General features: G+C 37.1%; 1 protein-coding gene across 2 annotated transcripts in view; it reads right to left on the reverse strand.

Moving 5' to 3' along the window:
* Positions 1 to 17,527, reverse strand: part of mylka (myosin, light chain kinase a) — a 79,807-nt gene that overhangs the window by 56,823 nt on the left and 5,457 nt on the right. For both annotated transcript variants that reach the window (XM_051119251.1, XM_051119250.1), the window contains exon 2: positions 7,691 to 7,847. In XM_051119251.1, coding sequence (XP_050975208.1) covers positions 7,691 to 7,846 — 156 coding nt within the window. In that variant the 5' untranslated portion in view covers position 7,847. The remainder of the gene's footprint in view (positions 1 to 7,690; positions 7,848 to 17,527) is intronic.

A 17,527-nucleotide genomic window follows, 5' to 3' on the forward strand; every position in this document is an offset into this window, starting at 1 on the left:
GACTTTATGAATGAAGTGTAATCTGACCGGTATGTGTATAATCTAGCCTTGCATTTACTGAACTGTTTGCCTTAATTCAGTGCTTACAAGACAGCAAACATGAAACATGAGCTTATAGTGACATTTCTGCAAAATGATATTAAATTGCTTGTTGCATGTTTTGCATTTGAACAGAGCAAAAATAAGATGAAAATGCATTTGCTGAGGCAATCATGTCATTTTAGGTTGCTTCTACAAGTCTTTGAGCTCTTTTCTAGTTTGGTGGGGTTAAGGGGTACTTAACATGACTGATGAGGCTTTAGTGTACACACAGCTAAAAATTAAAACAAATGCATTAAAACGGTTTAAGCTGAATTAATTGTGAGGAAGGAAAAGCAGAAATTAGATGAATTTTAACACAGTGCTCCCTTTCATGCACTGTAAACATCTCTCTAGCTTTAACGGGTGGCACACGGTCGCTCTGAATGCCCCTCAGGTCATGAAGGTTTATACAGTAAACTGATACGCCACACTCACATTCCACTGGGTAGTGGGCCGAAACATCAGGCTGTTGTTTGACAGAAAAACTCAACCTCATGTTTCTCTCTCCCTCTCTCTTTCCTGTTATCACTTTTTCCTGGCTTTACCTTCGCTGTTAAAACCTGGCGAGGTCACGCACCTGAAATACTGCAGCACAATCAGTCCAGAGGCTCCCAGAGCACTCAAACACACTGATATCATTAACACATGCTCCTCTCTCTCACACAGAAATCAGTCCGCTCCAGTATATTCTCATCAACACAAGCTGTGTCGATCATGCTTTATAATATTATAGAATATTTTCCATGGAGATATTGCCAAAATGCCTAATTGTTTCATTAAAATAGCCTGTTTAATATTCATGTAAAATATTTTTACCAGGACACAATGTATTTTTATATACAGTTGAAGTCAAAAGTTTACATACACCTTGCAGAATTTGCAAAATATTAATCATTTTATCAAAAAAATGGGGGAGAGTACAACATGCATGTTATTTTTTATTTAGTACTGACCTTAATAAGAGATTTCACATAAAAGATGTTTACATATAGTCCACAAGAGAAAATAATAGTTGTATTTATGAAAATTACCCTGTTCAAAAGTTTACATACACTTGATTCTTAATACCATGTTGTAACCTGAATGATCCACTGTTTTTTTTTTGTTTGTTTTAGTAATACAGTAGTTGTTTATGAGTCCCTTGTTTGTCCTGAACAGTTAAACTGCCCGCTGTTTTATCAGAAAAATTCTTCATGTTCCACAAATTATTTGGTTTTTCAGCATTTTTGCATATTTTAACCCTTTCCAACAATGACGGAATGATTTTGAGATCCATCTTTTCACATTGAGGACAACTGAGGGACTCATATACTGACTATTACAGAAGGTTCAAATGCTCACTGATGCTTCAGAAGGAAAACCCAAGCATTAAGAGCCATGGGGTGAAAACCTTTTGAATTTGAAGGTTAGGGTAAATTTAACTCATTTTGTCTCTGGGAAACATGTAGGTAAACATGTAGGGCAGTACTAAATGAAAAAATATATATCTCGCATCAGTGAGCATCAGTAAACTTTTTTTATTTATTTATTTTTTTTTATGTGAAATATCTTATTCAGGTCAGTGCTAATTAAAAAAAAATAATGCATTTTGTATGATCCCTCTTATTTTGGTAAAATACATTTTGCAAATTCTGCAAGGTGTATGTAAACTTTTGACTTCAGCTGTAAATGCATCATCAGGTATGAATGTTTGAACACATTAGACAGGATTTATGTTTATGTAAAAACCTTTTGAACTAAAGGTTTATGTTTAAACATGTTCACATTTCTTTACTAACACAGCATTTTAATTTTGAAATGGGTGAGTTGGAGCAACATACATGTGAACTTCTTCAATACCGTTTAAAAGTTATCAGGTGGACCTTATGAAGTTGGTTTACATGCATTTTAATTAAAGTTGTCTAATGTCATGACATATTTTAGATTTTTATATTTTCTTTTTGGAACAACCCTTGCACCAGGAGTGTGTCTGTAAAGCTATAAACTTTATTAAGGATTATTAAGCCTTATATCTTAAAACATACACTTGAACGCAAACACTTCTAGTTTCTAGATTTCTGTTTTAGACCAACTCCTTTAATGGAGTAACAACAGTTTGAAAAGGAATCAGACAATTTAGGTAAATTTACAGGTATCTAATTCCATAATAACATATTTTGTTTAGGTGAACTCTATTGCCCCCTTTAGTACTGGAGTTTGATGGCTAATCATTCATGTCTAAGTTCGCATACTTACGCAAAGTGTGTTTCTTCGCTTAAAACGGTGTATAGGTAGCCAGCTGACTTCAGATATTACCACAGAGATATTATTGCTTACATCACAACAGCATTTTTTAAAATCAATTTTATTTACCCTTACAAGTTAATGTAATGTATATAGATATCTTGGTGCACAAATATTTTGTACACATACAGAGTAAGAAATCAGAAACAACTGATGTATTAGGATTGCTGTAATGGAAGTGGACAGAAAAGGATGACTAAGAGAGAGAGAAAGAAAAGAAAGAGGAAAGTAGTAAGTATGTTAGTAAAAATAAATGTCTACCACATCTGTTTCCAATAAGCTCCTGTTCAGTCCCAATTTTCAAAAAGTCAGTGTCTCACTGATTCTCACAGAGTGAGAGTGAAAGATCATCATTACTGTAGCTAAGAGTGACAAAGCAAACTTTAGCAAGTACCTCTTCTCATGCGTTTATACTAATGGCATGAATGATCCTCAATTCATAGACCATTTTGATCAGAGTTGTGGGAGTGTGCTCTTTTGACTTGGGTCAGCACCTTAGCAACTAAAGTTACAAAATCAACAAAACCAAACCTGTTTCTTTATAATAGACACCACTCCCAAATACTTACAGCATAATGACTGATATTGTTTGTCTTCAGATGTTTCTTCTATACAATATAGATGGAATAACCGCAGACACTTCCAGTCTTCCAAAACTAAAATAAGGCCTAACGTCTAAAGCATGATATATTGATGCCACTGCAGCTCCTTCCAACCATAAGAAGTGAGCTATGTGCTTCTCAGTCCCTGTGAGAGAGGTGCCTGACAGTTTTATTGTAGATTCTCTTTCCTGATTAGATTGCTGCTGAACTGGATCTATGAAGAGTTTTAGAGCATACCTCCTTTTACACTATAACCTATAACAATAATTTTCTTATGGTTTTGTCCTTGTCCCTATGTGTGTGGGGTGGGGGGGGTCAGTGATCACAGACAACATAGCCACAGGTTGCCCACAATCTGTTTATGTACTGCTGAAGCATCTTGTAAAATGTCACAAGTATATGCTACAATCTGATATTTATCTTGATTATTGTAGTACAATAAACCCACCATGAAGCGCAATGTAAAAAAATACACAGACCGTGGTTGATCACTTCACATGTCAATCAGACATTGAACACTCAAAAAAATCAGCCTAATTGGGCAGTTCTTGGACAGATAAACTGCAGTCTAAAAGTCTGATTTTGTGAGCCTGGGTCACTGTGTTAGATCACAATGTAACTTGTTTTCTGACAGTCTCATGAGAACCAGAGAAAAGTCTCTGCACACGGTGCCCCTGAACTTTTACACTCTACAATAAATCTAGCAAAAAGAGGTGCATTCATGTGCATGAATGCCTTAAATCTATTTTATTACATACCAAGTTTTACCTAGTAAATAGGCCTACTACTTGGAAACCAAGGGTTTGCTGTTTATGCTAGTTCACAAGACTAATTGTAAGACTAGTTTATCTTTTTTTATATTACAAATCCACATTTGGCCATCATTGTCTGTATTGTCTGTTTGTGTTTGTGTGTGTGTGTGTGTTTGTGTGTGTGTTTGTGTTTGATTTAAAACTTTGATGCAGGAAACTTGTCCTTAGACACAAGCTCAAAGGTAGTGAAAGGTAATAATCAGCAGTATGTATTTAAACATACAGACTTTATTTGAATGTTTCAGTGTGACATACCATGTTGATAGAAATATGCTGTGATGTCATTATGCAATGATGTAAAAGAATGACTGCAATCTTCTTCTTTTTTTTTTTCTTAACTAATTAATTATATGAAGTGTTTGAAAGAACTGTTTGTGGAAAAGAATCAGACCTCCCATAAAACAGAGAAGTAAATTTCTTTGATTCCCAGCTCTATCTGTCTCTCAACAAAAATTGTAAAATTAATCGAGTAATTAAATTCATGGATTGAGTAGTTTAATAATCTTGTGAAGAGACTTGAACTAAACTGCTCAGTCAGTTTACAGTATGTTCAGTATGGATTAATTTCTGACCTTTCTGGATTTTGTTGGATTTTGGATTTTGAAGTTTTGGTTACCAGGATTTTTAAAAACCAAAACCAAACCTGACAAAAAACTTTACAAATAATTTAATAAGCATTTTAAAGATTACCTAACATCTTATGGGTTTGGAATGATATGACAGAAAGTAAATACTGACAGAATTATTATTATTATTATTTTAAATTGTTTTTTATTAAGTTTTTATTAATTAATTAATTAATTAATTTTTATCTATTTATTTATTGTTAGTAAAATCCTCATCAGTGTAACTTTTAAAGCTTGATTTCACCTCTCTGTGCCCTGAAAGAAAACAGGAGTACAACAGGAAACTAGGAGTCACAAGACAAAGGTATTTTAATCCCTGTTGTGCTCTTTTTGCTGTCTCACAGAACTGCTAGAACAGACCACAACACAGTGAAAACTTAAAACCCAGAGTCGCATTCTGCTTTTTAATATGAGAAATATGCCTTTCATCTTTTGAAATAAAAGATTTGAAAAACGATCAGAACTCAAAACAAACCCCCAGTCTGAAAATAACATGTATTGAAATTAAGCTGCAAAAATGACAGTTGGATGAGGGGAACAGATGTGTACGTCATCATCATTTATTATTATTATAACCTAATTAATATTGATAATAATCTTTTTGCTGCAAGTTTAAATGGAAAACTGACTCCAGTCAACAGCTGAAACCAAATTAAGAAAGTGCAGTGCACAAAAGTTCATGTTATAAAGCTGGTTCCTTTGTTTTGTTTTTCAGGTGTTGTTCTCAGACTAGGAATGTTAGCTAAGAGCAAAAACAGACACCATCTGTGTAAAAATGGATGTGAATTCTGCCAAAGTGCTAGTACATGAAGATAGAGGAGATCCTGTCAGACTTTCCACTGACAGCCAGAACAAATTCACCCCTTCCAGCAGCTGTACCTGTGCTCAGGGCTTTCCTGTGTCTGCTAGAACAATTCACGCTCAAGGAGCAATTCTGAGTTATACTTGCAGAAAACCCTCATACCATATGGAAGCACTACAGGTAGCAAAAAGTCGAAACTCAGGACTGTGTGACCTGAAATGGAATGTCTGGTATTCTGCATGTCAATAAATTACACTAGGACAACTCAATTTTTATACTCTATGAAGAAAATGTGAGTGGTGTTTGCCCATCCCAAAGTTGTTGCGACCATACTAGGGTGCTGTAGGTGTTTGCTAAGGTGTTTTGAGTGTTTTAAGGCTGTGACCTGACATCAAAAAACTTGTGGCAAAGCCGACTGTGGTGTTGCTTCACAATAGCTTTATCACCTGGTAGTTTGATTAGTTGCAAATAAAACGCCAAATGCAGCTTGGAAACTTCGGCCATTCTTAAGTAGCCTAAACAAAACTAAGTAATTAAACTGTGAACAATAAACCCAAATTGCATCTGAAATTAAATTGGAAATGTCTACCATTTGTATCAATGATTACAACTTCAAACAATACTATACGGCAGCTCTTCAGTGTGCTCATGTCTTTACTCATGTCAGGATGGACTGAACAGAAGAAATAAACCAAAGATTTGTACATCAGAAAAAAGCAGAGCCTGTTACATTATCGCCACAAACCAATGGTAGTGTAAAGGTATTCACCAGCCAAAGCAAACTTTTCTGGAAAACTCCTAAAACGGGAATTTGTTGTTGTCCTAAATGGGGTCACACCAGTTCCCTTTTTGATTTCATTTGAAGTTCATCTGGGACTTTATAGTCCGAAAAGTCTGTTTAGCAAAAGCTTGAGTACAGTCTGCAATGCATAATGTGAGATTGTTAGAGCCTTTATGCAAATGGGTTACATGCTGTATTTGTCCAATCAGAACATTAGCCAGGGTTGAGGAACATTATGAATATCTCTATGACTTAGGGTTAAACTTTCACACCTGGCACTTTGTTTCGGAACCTGGCGCGTTTCCCCTTTTAACTCGGTTTGTTTGAGCATATGTGAACACGGCAATCTCGCTCGGATCCGCGCCAAAATAATCAGTCCGAGATTGCCTGAACGAGGTGGTCACGGTTCAATTGAAAGCTAACTCTGGAGCGGTTCAGTTGTAGTGAGAAAGCAATCCGATCCAACGGACCAACGAACCAGGCTATATCCCATTGTATAATGGGTAATTACAGTTCCGTGAACAGCAGTAGCTTGGTTGTTTTGCTAATACTGCTTAAAATTAACCTGTGAATGTCTGTGTGTGGGCACGTCTTCGCCATTCAAAATCAAAGCGCACCTTTTCATTTTATAATGCTATCTTATTGCTCTCTTTGTAGTAGGTGTATTTTAAAAATTATGATTCCTGGACTCCTGCTCAAAATTATAAATGAATATAATGACAGCTACAAAACAAACAAAAAAAAAGATGCAACAGTTAGCCCCCAAAACTGTTGTTTTTCTATCCTGACGGACGACAGCTGAGCGGAAATAAACCGTGGAACTTTGACCAATGAGAGGACAGTTTACTCATGCGTGACTTGTATTAACACATTTGGTCCATTTAGAAACTTTGCTGTGTGAAAGCGAACCGCACTAAGAATAAAAAGCAACACTGTAATAATTTTATTCCTTGTTTCGGAACAAAGCAATCAATCTACATGTGTGAAAGCACCCTTAGTAACTTGGATTACCAAGGTAAAGTACAGTATGAACTGCTAGTGTGAAATGTGATGCAAGATAATCCGGTATTTAGAATGACCCAGAGTTAACTAGTTCAAGTTTGAAGCCCTCTTTCTGCATGATTTGAGATATTATTCATGTATCACAAACAGTGCCTGAATTCTAAATTTTACTCCCTGAGATTCTCTCCTTCTCCCTGGTCTCAGACAGCAAACACACAGCTTTAACAGACACATATATTATTGGAGGTTCTTCTGTATTTGTCTGCTGTGTCAGACTGAGACCGCAAGGAAGTGTCCAAACGTACCTCTTCCTGTCCTCAACACACTGTCAGAGCGTAATGAAACACAGATGTTTGCCTGATAAGAATCTTGAAAAGAAAAACTCATCATATAATCTTACATAATTTTTTATATTTTTCTGCTATCAGGACAAGGGAGGAAGGCTTGACAGTTCAAAAGAAGGGTCACATATTTTTGTAAACTCTTAGAAAAACAGGGCCATCCGTTCACTGCTGCCAGCTGTCTATATGTGCAGCAGACAGCAAGGCAGCTCTCTGTGTTCTGGAATAGAGCTAGTGTCTAAAATAGATTATTGTTGGGAGTCTTGAATGAAATTCATTGGCAGACACAGTGTCTGCTTCATTACACTACTGAGGATCAGTTTCTGGCTCACTAGGATGGCTATGAGGAATCTCTCTCACCTTCCCTTCAAGGCGTGCGGTACCCCCATGGCTGACGCGGGTATTACGTGGCGGGAGAGTAAAGACGGGGGGCTCTTTGCTCGGGGAACCTCGTCCCAGAGTCAAAGTCGTCTTGGAGACATGAGATCCCGTAACAAACTTAACGTCACCCATCATTCTGCAAACAAAAGAACAGCAGATTAGTTTTGTTTAAGTTGCTAAAATTGTGGTTAATGCAAAAAATAAAATGTAAAATAAAAAAAAGGTGTTTGACAGGTTTGATACAATTCTCACTAAAATGACAATGAATGCATTTAAAATGCAGAAAATTATTGTAGTTTATATAGAAAGGTTCAATACATTGTTTTTAACATGGATTATGATCCCTCCAATGAGTTTCAGGATCTTCATGATTTTCATATGACCTATACCAAATTCTTCATGTTCATGCACAGAATTTAGAACCATATATGTCCATGCTTTTAATCGGCCTCTAGAGTGTTGTGTTTCATAATGAACTTTCTGCATAGAGGTCATATGTTTCAAAAAATAAAATAAAGGTTTTATTTATTTATTTTTTCAAGGCATGTAACACTCAACCATTTTCTCTTTTTAAGACATTTCAATGCTTCCTCTGTGCAGCTTGATATGAAGAAACAATTATATGTAATTCACTGATAGGTTTAATCAGTGGTAGATGGAGAAGTGTTTAGAGAAACCCACTGGAAATCAGTAATTTTTGCAATTCCATTTGGTGATGCTAGTGGCACAGAGATGTCACACTTACACTAACACTAGCAACAAGTATATGTCATAAATAGGTAACATTTTATTTTAAGGTGTCCTTGTTACACATGTTGCATGTACTTACTATTATAATAACAATTATTTATGGATAACATGCAAGTAACCCTAAACCAAACCCTAATCCTAACCCTAACCATATAGTAAGTGCATGTAGTTAATTAATATTATTCAGTACTTAAATGTATAATTACACTGTAACAAGGACACCTTTTAATAAAGTGTAATTAAACGATTTACTAAAAATAATATTACCTAGCACAATCCAGTATTCAAGTTTAGATGTGAACTTTGCAATTTTTATACTTTATATTTTGTTCCTAAATCTGCATCTACCCTTAAAAGGTCAAAAACATCTTCACAATTGACATTTTAAGCTGATTCATGAGCATGGAGCAAAAAGGTCTTTGCTAAAACATGTCACATATGACATTTGAGTCAAAGTGTAACCATATGGTACCCTAAATCCAGTGGACAGGCAATACCATGACAAATGTACTTATTTTACACATACAAGCACAAGCACACTCAAATACAGGTCAAACAGCAAGTGAAAACACAGCCGTTTCCTCTTTAAGAGGTCTGCAGATTGTAACACATGGGGCGACCACCTCCTAAGCTAAACACATTAGCCTGTCGCGGTGAGTGGTCAGCACTCCACTGCAGATTTACACAGAGGATGTTTTTACACTTGATTCATTTGGGTAATCAACATAATGAATCGACGACCATCATGAGTGACTAGCATCCGAGTTCTGAAGACTGCTTTTATACCAACCAAAACAAACTAAACTCTGACAGCAAACAGACTTGGATCAAAAGCTCCAGTGTGAACGCACCCTTAATCAGTCACCATGCATTAGTTATTCCTTCATCTGGATCTGATGAGAGGACGCTTTATAACTTTAATTAAAGGGTTCAGAAGTGACCGAGTGCAGCATGCATGCAAGACATGCAACCTCACAGGATAGGTAAATACAGCTGGAGATTTGATGGGCTTTCCTTCTTTCTCTCCCTCTCTCTGTCCAGATTTTTCACCACCGTGCTTATTGGCAGACTCCAGACATGCTTTCACATGTAATGGCAGTGTTATGCTGAACTCTTGATACGGTTGACTGGTCCACCTTCAGCCTGTCCTCAACTACTACTCAAGCTCATTCAGAGTGATTATATTGATTATCCAACCAACTGTAAGGCAATTGTGTACTTCTAGGGGCAATAACACGCAAAGGGACTGAATATTGTTCTATTTATATATTTGAAAGAGGGCAAACTTATTTTGACTTGTAAACACATCCAAGACTCCCAATGGCGTAGACACTGTCCCTTAAACATCCCTTAAATCCAGTTTAGCAAACAGATGCATCTCCTAAAAACAAAGAACTGCAGTAAGTGAATTTTTTTGCTGCATGCGGCGCCCAGGGAGCAGTTGGGGGGTTTGTTGCCTTGCTCAAAGGTTTCACCTCAGTCATGGTATTGAAGGTGGAAGATCCTGCTCCTGGAGGGCTGATGTCCATTAGAGTTTAGTTACAACCCAGCCAACACATTTACCTGGAAGTTTCTAGTAATCCAAAAAGACTTTGATTAACTGGTTCATGTGTGTTTAATTCAACCCAGTCTCATAAAAATACGTACCTTTGGTTACTTTTCTGCAACACCATTTTTACGTACCCTACTGCACGTTTTGCGGCAGTTTCAAAGAGGAACGTCCACTGAGTGCACGTTTTTATTACGTTGATAGGTATGTATTGCTGTGTTTTTATTACATTGCTTCAGGTATGTATTGCCGTGGTTCAAAGTTCAAATATCCGGGGACTGTCGCCAAAAGTTAATGCTTTATCGTGTTGGAAATATGCCCTACACATTTATTGACGCAAGCGTGCCATTTGAATCTTTCTTGTGTGCAGATTTGAACTGTTTTGTTTAACAGTAGTTACACGGGATTCGTACCGGAGCTCTTCACCTTTTAAATACATCTCCGCATTGTGTGAGCTACCGAACATACCTATTGTTTATGAAAACGCATAGATATGAAGCTGGATATGTGATGCAAATATTTAAAAGCATCAGTTTGCAAATCTCTCAGCATATTAAAATTGTTTTGAAGTCATAACATTATATTCTTCAAGTAATTGTGTGAAAATATTACACTTATTACATTGCCCCAGGTATGTTTTTGCCATGAGACCAGGTAGGATTAATTTGAATTAGAGGCAAATTCTGCAGAATGGTGGCCCTCCATGAGCAAGATTGGACAGTCCTATGTTAGGTAGTCACTTTTAAACTGATATGCATTAACTTTTACACAACAAGTTTTCTCAGTTGATGCATGACACATATGCAATGTGTAATTTCTGTGCCAGAAGCATCATCATATATCCATGTCCCATTGCTCGTTCTATGTAGGGTCACACGTGGATGCTGGAGTCTATCCCTGCATCTCAGCCATAGGAATGACCAGCTTTGGTCCTGTAGAGCCACAGCCCCACAGAGTTTCACTCTAACCCAAGTTAAACACACCTGAACAACAAGCTAATCAAGGTCTAAGGGATATTGAATGCTACAGACAGGTGAGTTTTTATCAAGATCGGAGCAAAATTCTCTAGGACTTTGGCTCTGCAGAACCGATGTGAGCCACCCCTGCCCTAAATGGGTGGCATAACACAACGACAGAATAGCAAAAATCACTGTTTCCAAAACAAACTAAATATTCTCATTGTTAGTCCCTGCGTTTGGACAGACAGAAAACAGCTGTCCTAACAAGACTCGATTTTCCCTCACAATTAGCTTCTACTTTTGAATAACAGATCTTAAAACCCAACTGTAAGGAGATCATTAAATTTAGTGTTTTTCTGGCAGCACCAAATGAAATTAGCGATAAAGAGGAAATTAGGAAAAGAGTGCAAACAACCTCCACATGTCTGAATTTCCCAGTGGGAATTACTGGTTCAATAATCAGGAAGTATGAGTTACAACAATCTATACAAGCACTTTCTGCACTAACAAGACAGAGACTTGCAAAGTACTAAAAAGCATCAGCTGCACCAGTCAACAAAACTGAGCGCTATGAATGCCACCTGAATGGACAAGCAGAACTGAAGGAGCCATCACTCAAAAACAACTATGCAAAAACATTTCTGGACAATGACCAAGATCATTGGAAAACTTTTTTTGGACAACTAAAACAATTGATTGGATGTCGTACCACTGCCCTAAAGGCCTGCTGCTTTTGATATCATTTATAATGGTGGCATCAGCCAATCTCCACTTTCATGGCATTTAGGGCCCCAGCGATTGGCTCAAAAACTTCTGTGGTTCCATGAACAAATATGTCAGATTTCAAATCCAGCACTTTCACCGAGTCATGCATCGGACAAGCTATGATGAAAGATGCTAATGGATAGCTTTCTCCACCTGTTACAGGCCTCCTTGCATTCCCAAATAAAAGTCTTGTTCTCAGCCCAAATTAAAGCCAAATTAGGCTTTAGTACAAATTAGAATTACATTAAGTCTTAACTATAGTGGGGGAAAAATGTATTTGATCCCCTGCTGATTTTGTATGTTTGTCCACTGACAAAGAAATGTTCAGTCTATAATTTTAATGGTAGGTTTATTTTAACAGTGGTAGGCAGAATAACAACAAAAAATTCAGAAAAACGCATTTCAAAAAATTCATTGCATTTTACTGAGTGAAATAATATTTGACCCCTTCGCAAAACATGACTTAGTACTTGGTAGCAAAACCCTTTTTGGCAATCACAGAGGTCAGACGTTTATTGCAGGTTTCGCGGCTGATGTTTGGCAACTCAAACCTTCAGTCCCCTCCACAAATTTTCTATGGACTTAAGGTTTGGAGACTGGCTAGGCCACTACAGGACCTTAATGTGCTTCTTCTTGAGCCACTCCTTTGTTGCCTTGACCATGTATTTTGGGTCATTGTCATGCTGGAATGAGGAAAGGAGGTTCTCACCCAAGATTTGACAGTACATGACCCTGTCCATCGTCCCTTTGATGCGGTGCAGTTGTCCTGTCCCCTTACTAGAAAAACACCCCCAAAGCCTAATGTTTCCACCTCCATGTTTGACGTGGGGATGATGTTCTTGGGGTCATAGCCAGCATTCCTCCTCCTCCAAAGAGCTCGATTTTGGTCTCATATGACCACAACACTTTCATCCAGTTATCCTCTGAATCATTCAGATGTTCACTGGCAAAATTTAGATGGTCCTGTACATGTGCTTTCTTGAGCAGGGGGACCTTGCTGGTGCTGCTCATGGCGTAGTGTGTTACCAATTGCTTTCTTGGTGACTATGGTCCCAGCTGCTATGAGATCATTGACAAGATCCTCCCGTGTAGTTCTGGGCTGATTCCTTACCGTTCTCATGATTATTGAAACTCCACGAGGTGAGATCTTGCATGGAACCCCAGGCGGAAGTAGATTGAGAGTTATTTTGTGTTTCTTCCATTTGCGAATAATCGCACCAAGTGTTGTCATTTTCTCACCAAGCTGCTTGGTGATGGTCTTGTAGCCCATTCCAGCCTTGTGTAGGTCTACAATCTTGTCCCTGACATCCTTGGACAGCTCTTTGGTCTTGGCCATGATGGAGAGTTTGGAATCTGATTGATTATTAGCTTCTGTGGACAGGTCTCCTTTAAGAGAGTGCTCCTGATCACAGCTCATTACCTGCATAAAAGACACCTGGTAGCCAGAAATCTTGCTGACCGATAGGGAATCAAATACTTATTTTACTCATTAAAATGTAAATCAGTTTCTAACTTATTTTAAATGTGTTTTTCTGGATTTTGTTGTTGTTGTTATTCTGTCTCTCACTGTTAAAATAAACCTACCATTAAAATTATAGACTGATCATTTTTTTGTAAGTGGGCAAACATACAAAATCAGCAGGGCATAAATTAATAATTTTTTCCCCCACTGTACATGATCATATATGATTAACATAGAATTCCCCTCCAAAGTTTCTTGTTTTGAAAAGTCTGGTACTGTGTGATCATCGGTCGTTTAGTGTATGATTCTCACTTTTTCTCTGTCAAAATAGACAAAGTTGGCAAGTGTATGATGCCTAGTGTTTTAATTTTTCTTTTTAGATTACATGTTAAGGTGCTTTTTATTATTTACAGTATTTAGCTGCTGTTCATGAGCCTATCTGGTCACTCATCAACCGAGAACAACTGCCTATTAACTAGTTGGTACGTACTCACCTCAAAAGTCTTGAAGCTACTATGGCTGGTGCATCTACAAAATGTTAATTTCTAACCATGCAAACAACCTGCTGGTTAATTATACGGCCATATATGGTAAGGTATATTTGTATGTGACTGTAAACATGCCATTCTTTAGAAATAATGGTGTATTATCAGCACAGCTGCAGTCAGGCGTGTGTTTTTGTTTCTGGGTGTCTGTTGAGGCACTGATAACATGAACAGAGCCAAAGCTTTATCGGTTTACCACTGCACAGTACATATTCCACTGACTCTCCATGTGTGTGTGCTGAGCTGATGCTGTTTAAAATGGCTCCCAGTCAATAATGACCTGATTCAACAAACACACATTAATGATATTATCTGCAGCCTGTGAGGCCAGGACTTTCAGGACAGGATAGGGTTTCACAAAACACCATGATCCGGGGATCAGAAAAATTGAATAATATAGTAACTATTATGGTGATATATTTACTAAATTCACTCTTCACCTGGTTGCGAATGTTTAATCTGGACTATAGTTGCATCCAATAATGTAATGCAAATACCATGTGGCTTGAGCCACAGAAAAATAACGTCATGACAACAGTGATTGGCTGATGGCGCCACAAGAACATGCACATCCTAAAACATTTTAAAGGCAACTGACAGGGGAAAAAGTGTCTATTTGACACTTTTAAAAGCCCTCCCAAACCAGTTGTCACTGGTAGAGCATCTACTATATGTTGAAATTATTTCTCAAAATATACGGCTAATCAATGGCCAATCAAGGAGAAATGTGCTTGTCAGAAGAGGTACACTTTAGCATACTTTAAAAAGAGTCCTTATATTAAAAAAACACTTTAAAAGAAAATACTTCAGTGCACCAAATTGTTGCATGTCAATCAGTGCATGTCAGCCGCAGTAAAATGAAAATGTATTGTTTAAATGGTAACACTTTAGTATAAGGAACAGTTTTCACTATGAACTAGTTACTCATAAGCATGCCTATTATTAACATATTGGCTGTGTATTAATACATCCCTAATCCTACCCAATACCTGAATTTAACAACTACCTTACTAACTATTAATAAGCAGCAAATTAGGAGTTTATTGAGGCAAAAACCATAGTTAATAGTTTTTTAATAGCGAGAAGTGGACCTTAAAATAAAGTGTGACAGTTTAAATTATATATATATATATATATATATATATAGATAGATAGATAGATAGATTTAATGCAACCTCAAATCAACCTCAGATTTAAACTGTACTTCTTAAATGTACTTTATTTCTTATTTCTATTACTATGCACTTTATTGCTTATTTCTATTGAAACTTGTGTAATATATCTCAGTTGTTTGCATTTATATATTTCATGATTAAGCTGCAATTTAGTACATTTAAAATATGTTAACTTAAATTTATAATTAAGTACTTTATATGTGCTTAGTCAGCACATTGGAAATAAGTGCTTATTAAATACTTTTAAGATTTGAAGTACACTACCAGTGCAGATTCAATACAATATAAGCGTTTTCTAAATATAAGCATTTTTCTAAGAGTTTTTTTTTGTAAAACATGGTCTGGTCTCTGACATGCACACCAGGCTGGTCAGTTTCCCCTAAAGCTTGTCAGATCTATTCTAAATGAATTTTCAGTGAGATTTTCCTTGACCATCTGGTCATTTACCTCCCAGAACTGTGCTCATATAAGGCAAACCATTCACACATAGGTGTCTGCTCATCCACACCACAGGTTAAAGACCTGAACTGAGTGAGATCACTGGGAAAGAATGAGAGAGCACACATCTCACACTCTCACTGCACTCTGTAACACATTGATCCTGGATGCCACATACAGATACTCAGATGTCTCTTGGTTCATAAAATGTAATTTTGATTAGAACTACAAGCATGATTACAGATCTGTATGACATTCCTCTAAAACAAATGTCAATAAATTAAGTCCAAATCAATCCTCAAAGCATGGAAAAGTGCATAAAATCTTAAATCAGTGTGTTACTCTCTAATATCCCAGCTTTGAATGACAAACAAGACAGGAGACATCATGTTTTCAATGTTTCAATGAACCAATTAATGTTTTATCTTCCAATGGTTATTCAGTCTCCCACAATTGTCGAATTGTCTGGTGTCCTTGGGATCATCAGTTTTGGCCAACAGACAGATGACATCATATTTGTCTATTGGGTACTTTAGTATAAAGAAGAGTTCATGGATGACTCAATGACAGCAAGGTCTTCAGGTCCTTTGGCAGCAAAACAAGGCAAAATCATCACCACTCCATGCAGCAAAGTGTATGACACAAGGCTTCAAGTGTTTGTAGAGAAACATTATAAGAATAATGACTACTTAAGGTTGTAATAACCTAAAACACTGTCTAATACTTGATGGCTGTTCTGTTAATTCTTTGTCATCAGTTAGGAACCTAGGTGTGCTATTTGATGGCAATCTTTCCTTTGAAAACCACATCTCTAGTATTTGCAAAACTGCATTTTTCCATCTTCCAACACTCTTCGGGACGCAGACACACTCTGTCAGTTTAAATCTAGATTAAAGACCCATCTTTTTAACCTTGCTTACACATAACACATCAACATATTCCTATAATTCAAATCCGTTAAAGGATTGTTAGGCTGCATTTATTAGGTCATCCGGAACCGGGAACACTTCCCATAACACCCGATGTACTCGGTGCATCGTCAGAAGAATGGCATCTACGCTAATATTAGTCTGTTTCTTTCTTATTCCGAGGTCACCTTAACCACCAGATCCAGTCCGTATCCAGATCAGATGGTCACTGCAGTCCCCCGGATCCAGTCCGTACCCAGCCCAGACGGTGGATCAGCACCTAGAGACGACCTCTACGGCCCTGAATGTCAGCGGAGACCACATCGACTAGATGAGCCCCAGAGACGGATCCCCAGTGAAGACCTCGTCACCTAGACGGCTGTCGGCACTGGACCACGGGACCTGGTGAGTCCTCTGTGTTTGGCCAGAGGAGAACTGGCCCCCCGACTGAGCCTTGTTTCTCCCAAGGTTTTTTTCTCCATTTGTCACCGATGGAGTTTTGGTTCCTTGCTGCTGTCGCCTCTGCCTTGCTTAGTTGGGGACACTTTTTCTTCACATGATATTGTATTTAATTTTATTGTATTTGTTTAACTGCCTTTACCTGAAAATTGAGTGTTTATTGTTGCCCTTCTGCATTATTGATGTACTGTTTCCTATTTAATACTGTACAGCCACTTTGTCACAATTCTGTATTGTTAAAGGCGGTATATAAATAAAGGTGACTTGACTTGACTTGAATTAAGTCTGTTCTCATGACATGAAGAGTTCATTTGCCAAAACAGATAGTTCTGGTTTTATTATTTTTAAAAATCATGTTTTTTATTATGTTATTGTGTTTTTGTGTGTTTTATTGTGTTAGTTAGCTGCATTTTTTTTATTTAAATCAAAATAACACAACTGCAGTTTGATTGAGATTAACTGGAATGCACAATGAAAAAACATGATTTTTTTTTTTTTTTTGCAAAATTAACTCTTCAAATATTGTAGATTGTTAAAATGTAACTTTAAAAACACAAACCAGGGCTGCCAGAGAACAGGCTTTATCCTAGATACCCATTCCATCCATACAATCTTTTCTGGATTGTACTTTAACACCTAACATGCAGGGTTGGTCAGATTTTTAAAATGTTTTTCAACATTAAATTAATTTTTTGGTAACACTTTATTTTAAGGGTCCAGAATAATGCATTAGTTAAGCATTAATTAACGGTTAATTTGTTCACAGTTAAGCATTAGTTAAGCACAAACACACTAGCAATTAATGA

The sequence above is a fragment of the Labeo rohita genome, chromosome 9 (assembly GCF_022985175.1).
Source record: "Labeo rohita strain BAU-BD-2019 chromosome 9, IGBB_LRoh.1.0, whole genome shotgun sequence".
Taxonomy (NCBI): domain Eukaryota; kingdom Metazoa; phylum Chordata; class Actinopteri; order Cypriniformes; family Cyprinidae; genus Labeo; species Labeo rohita.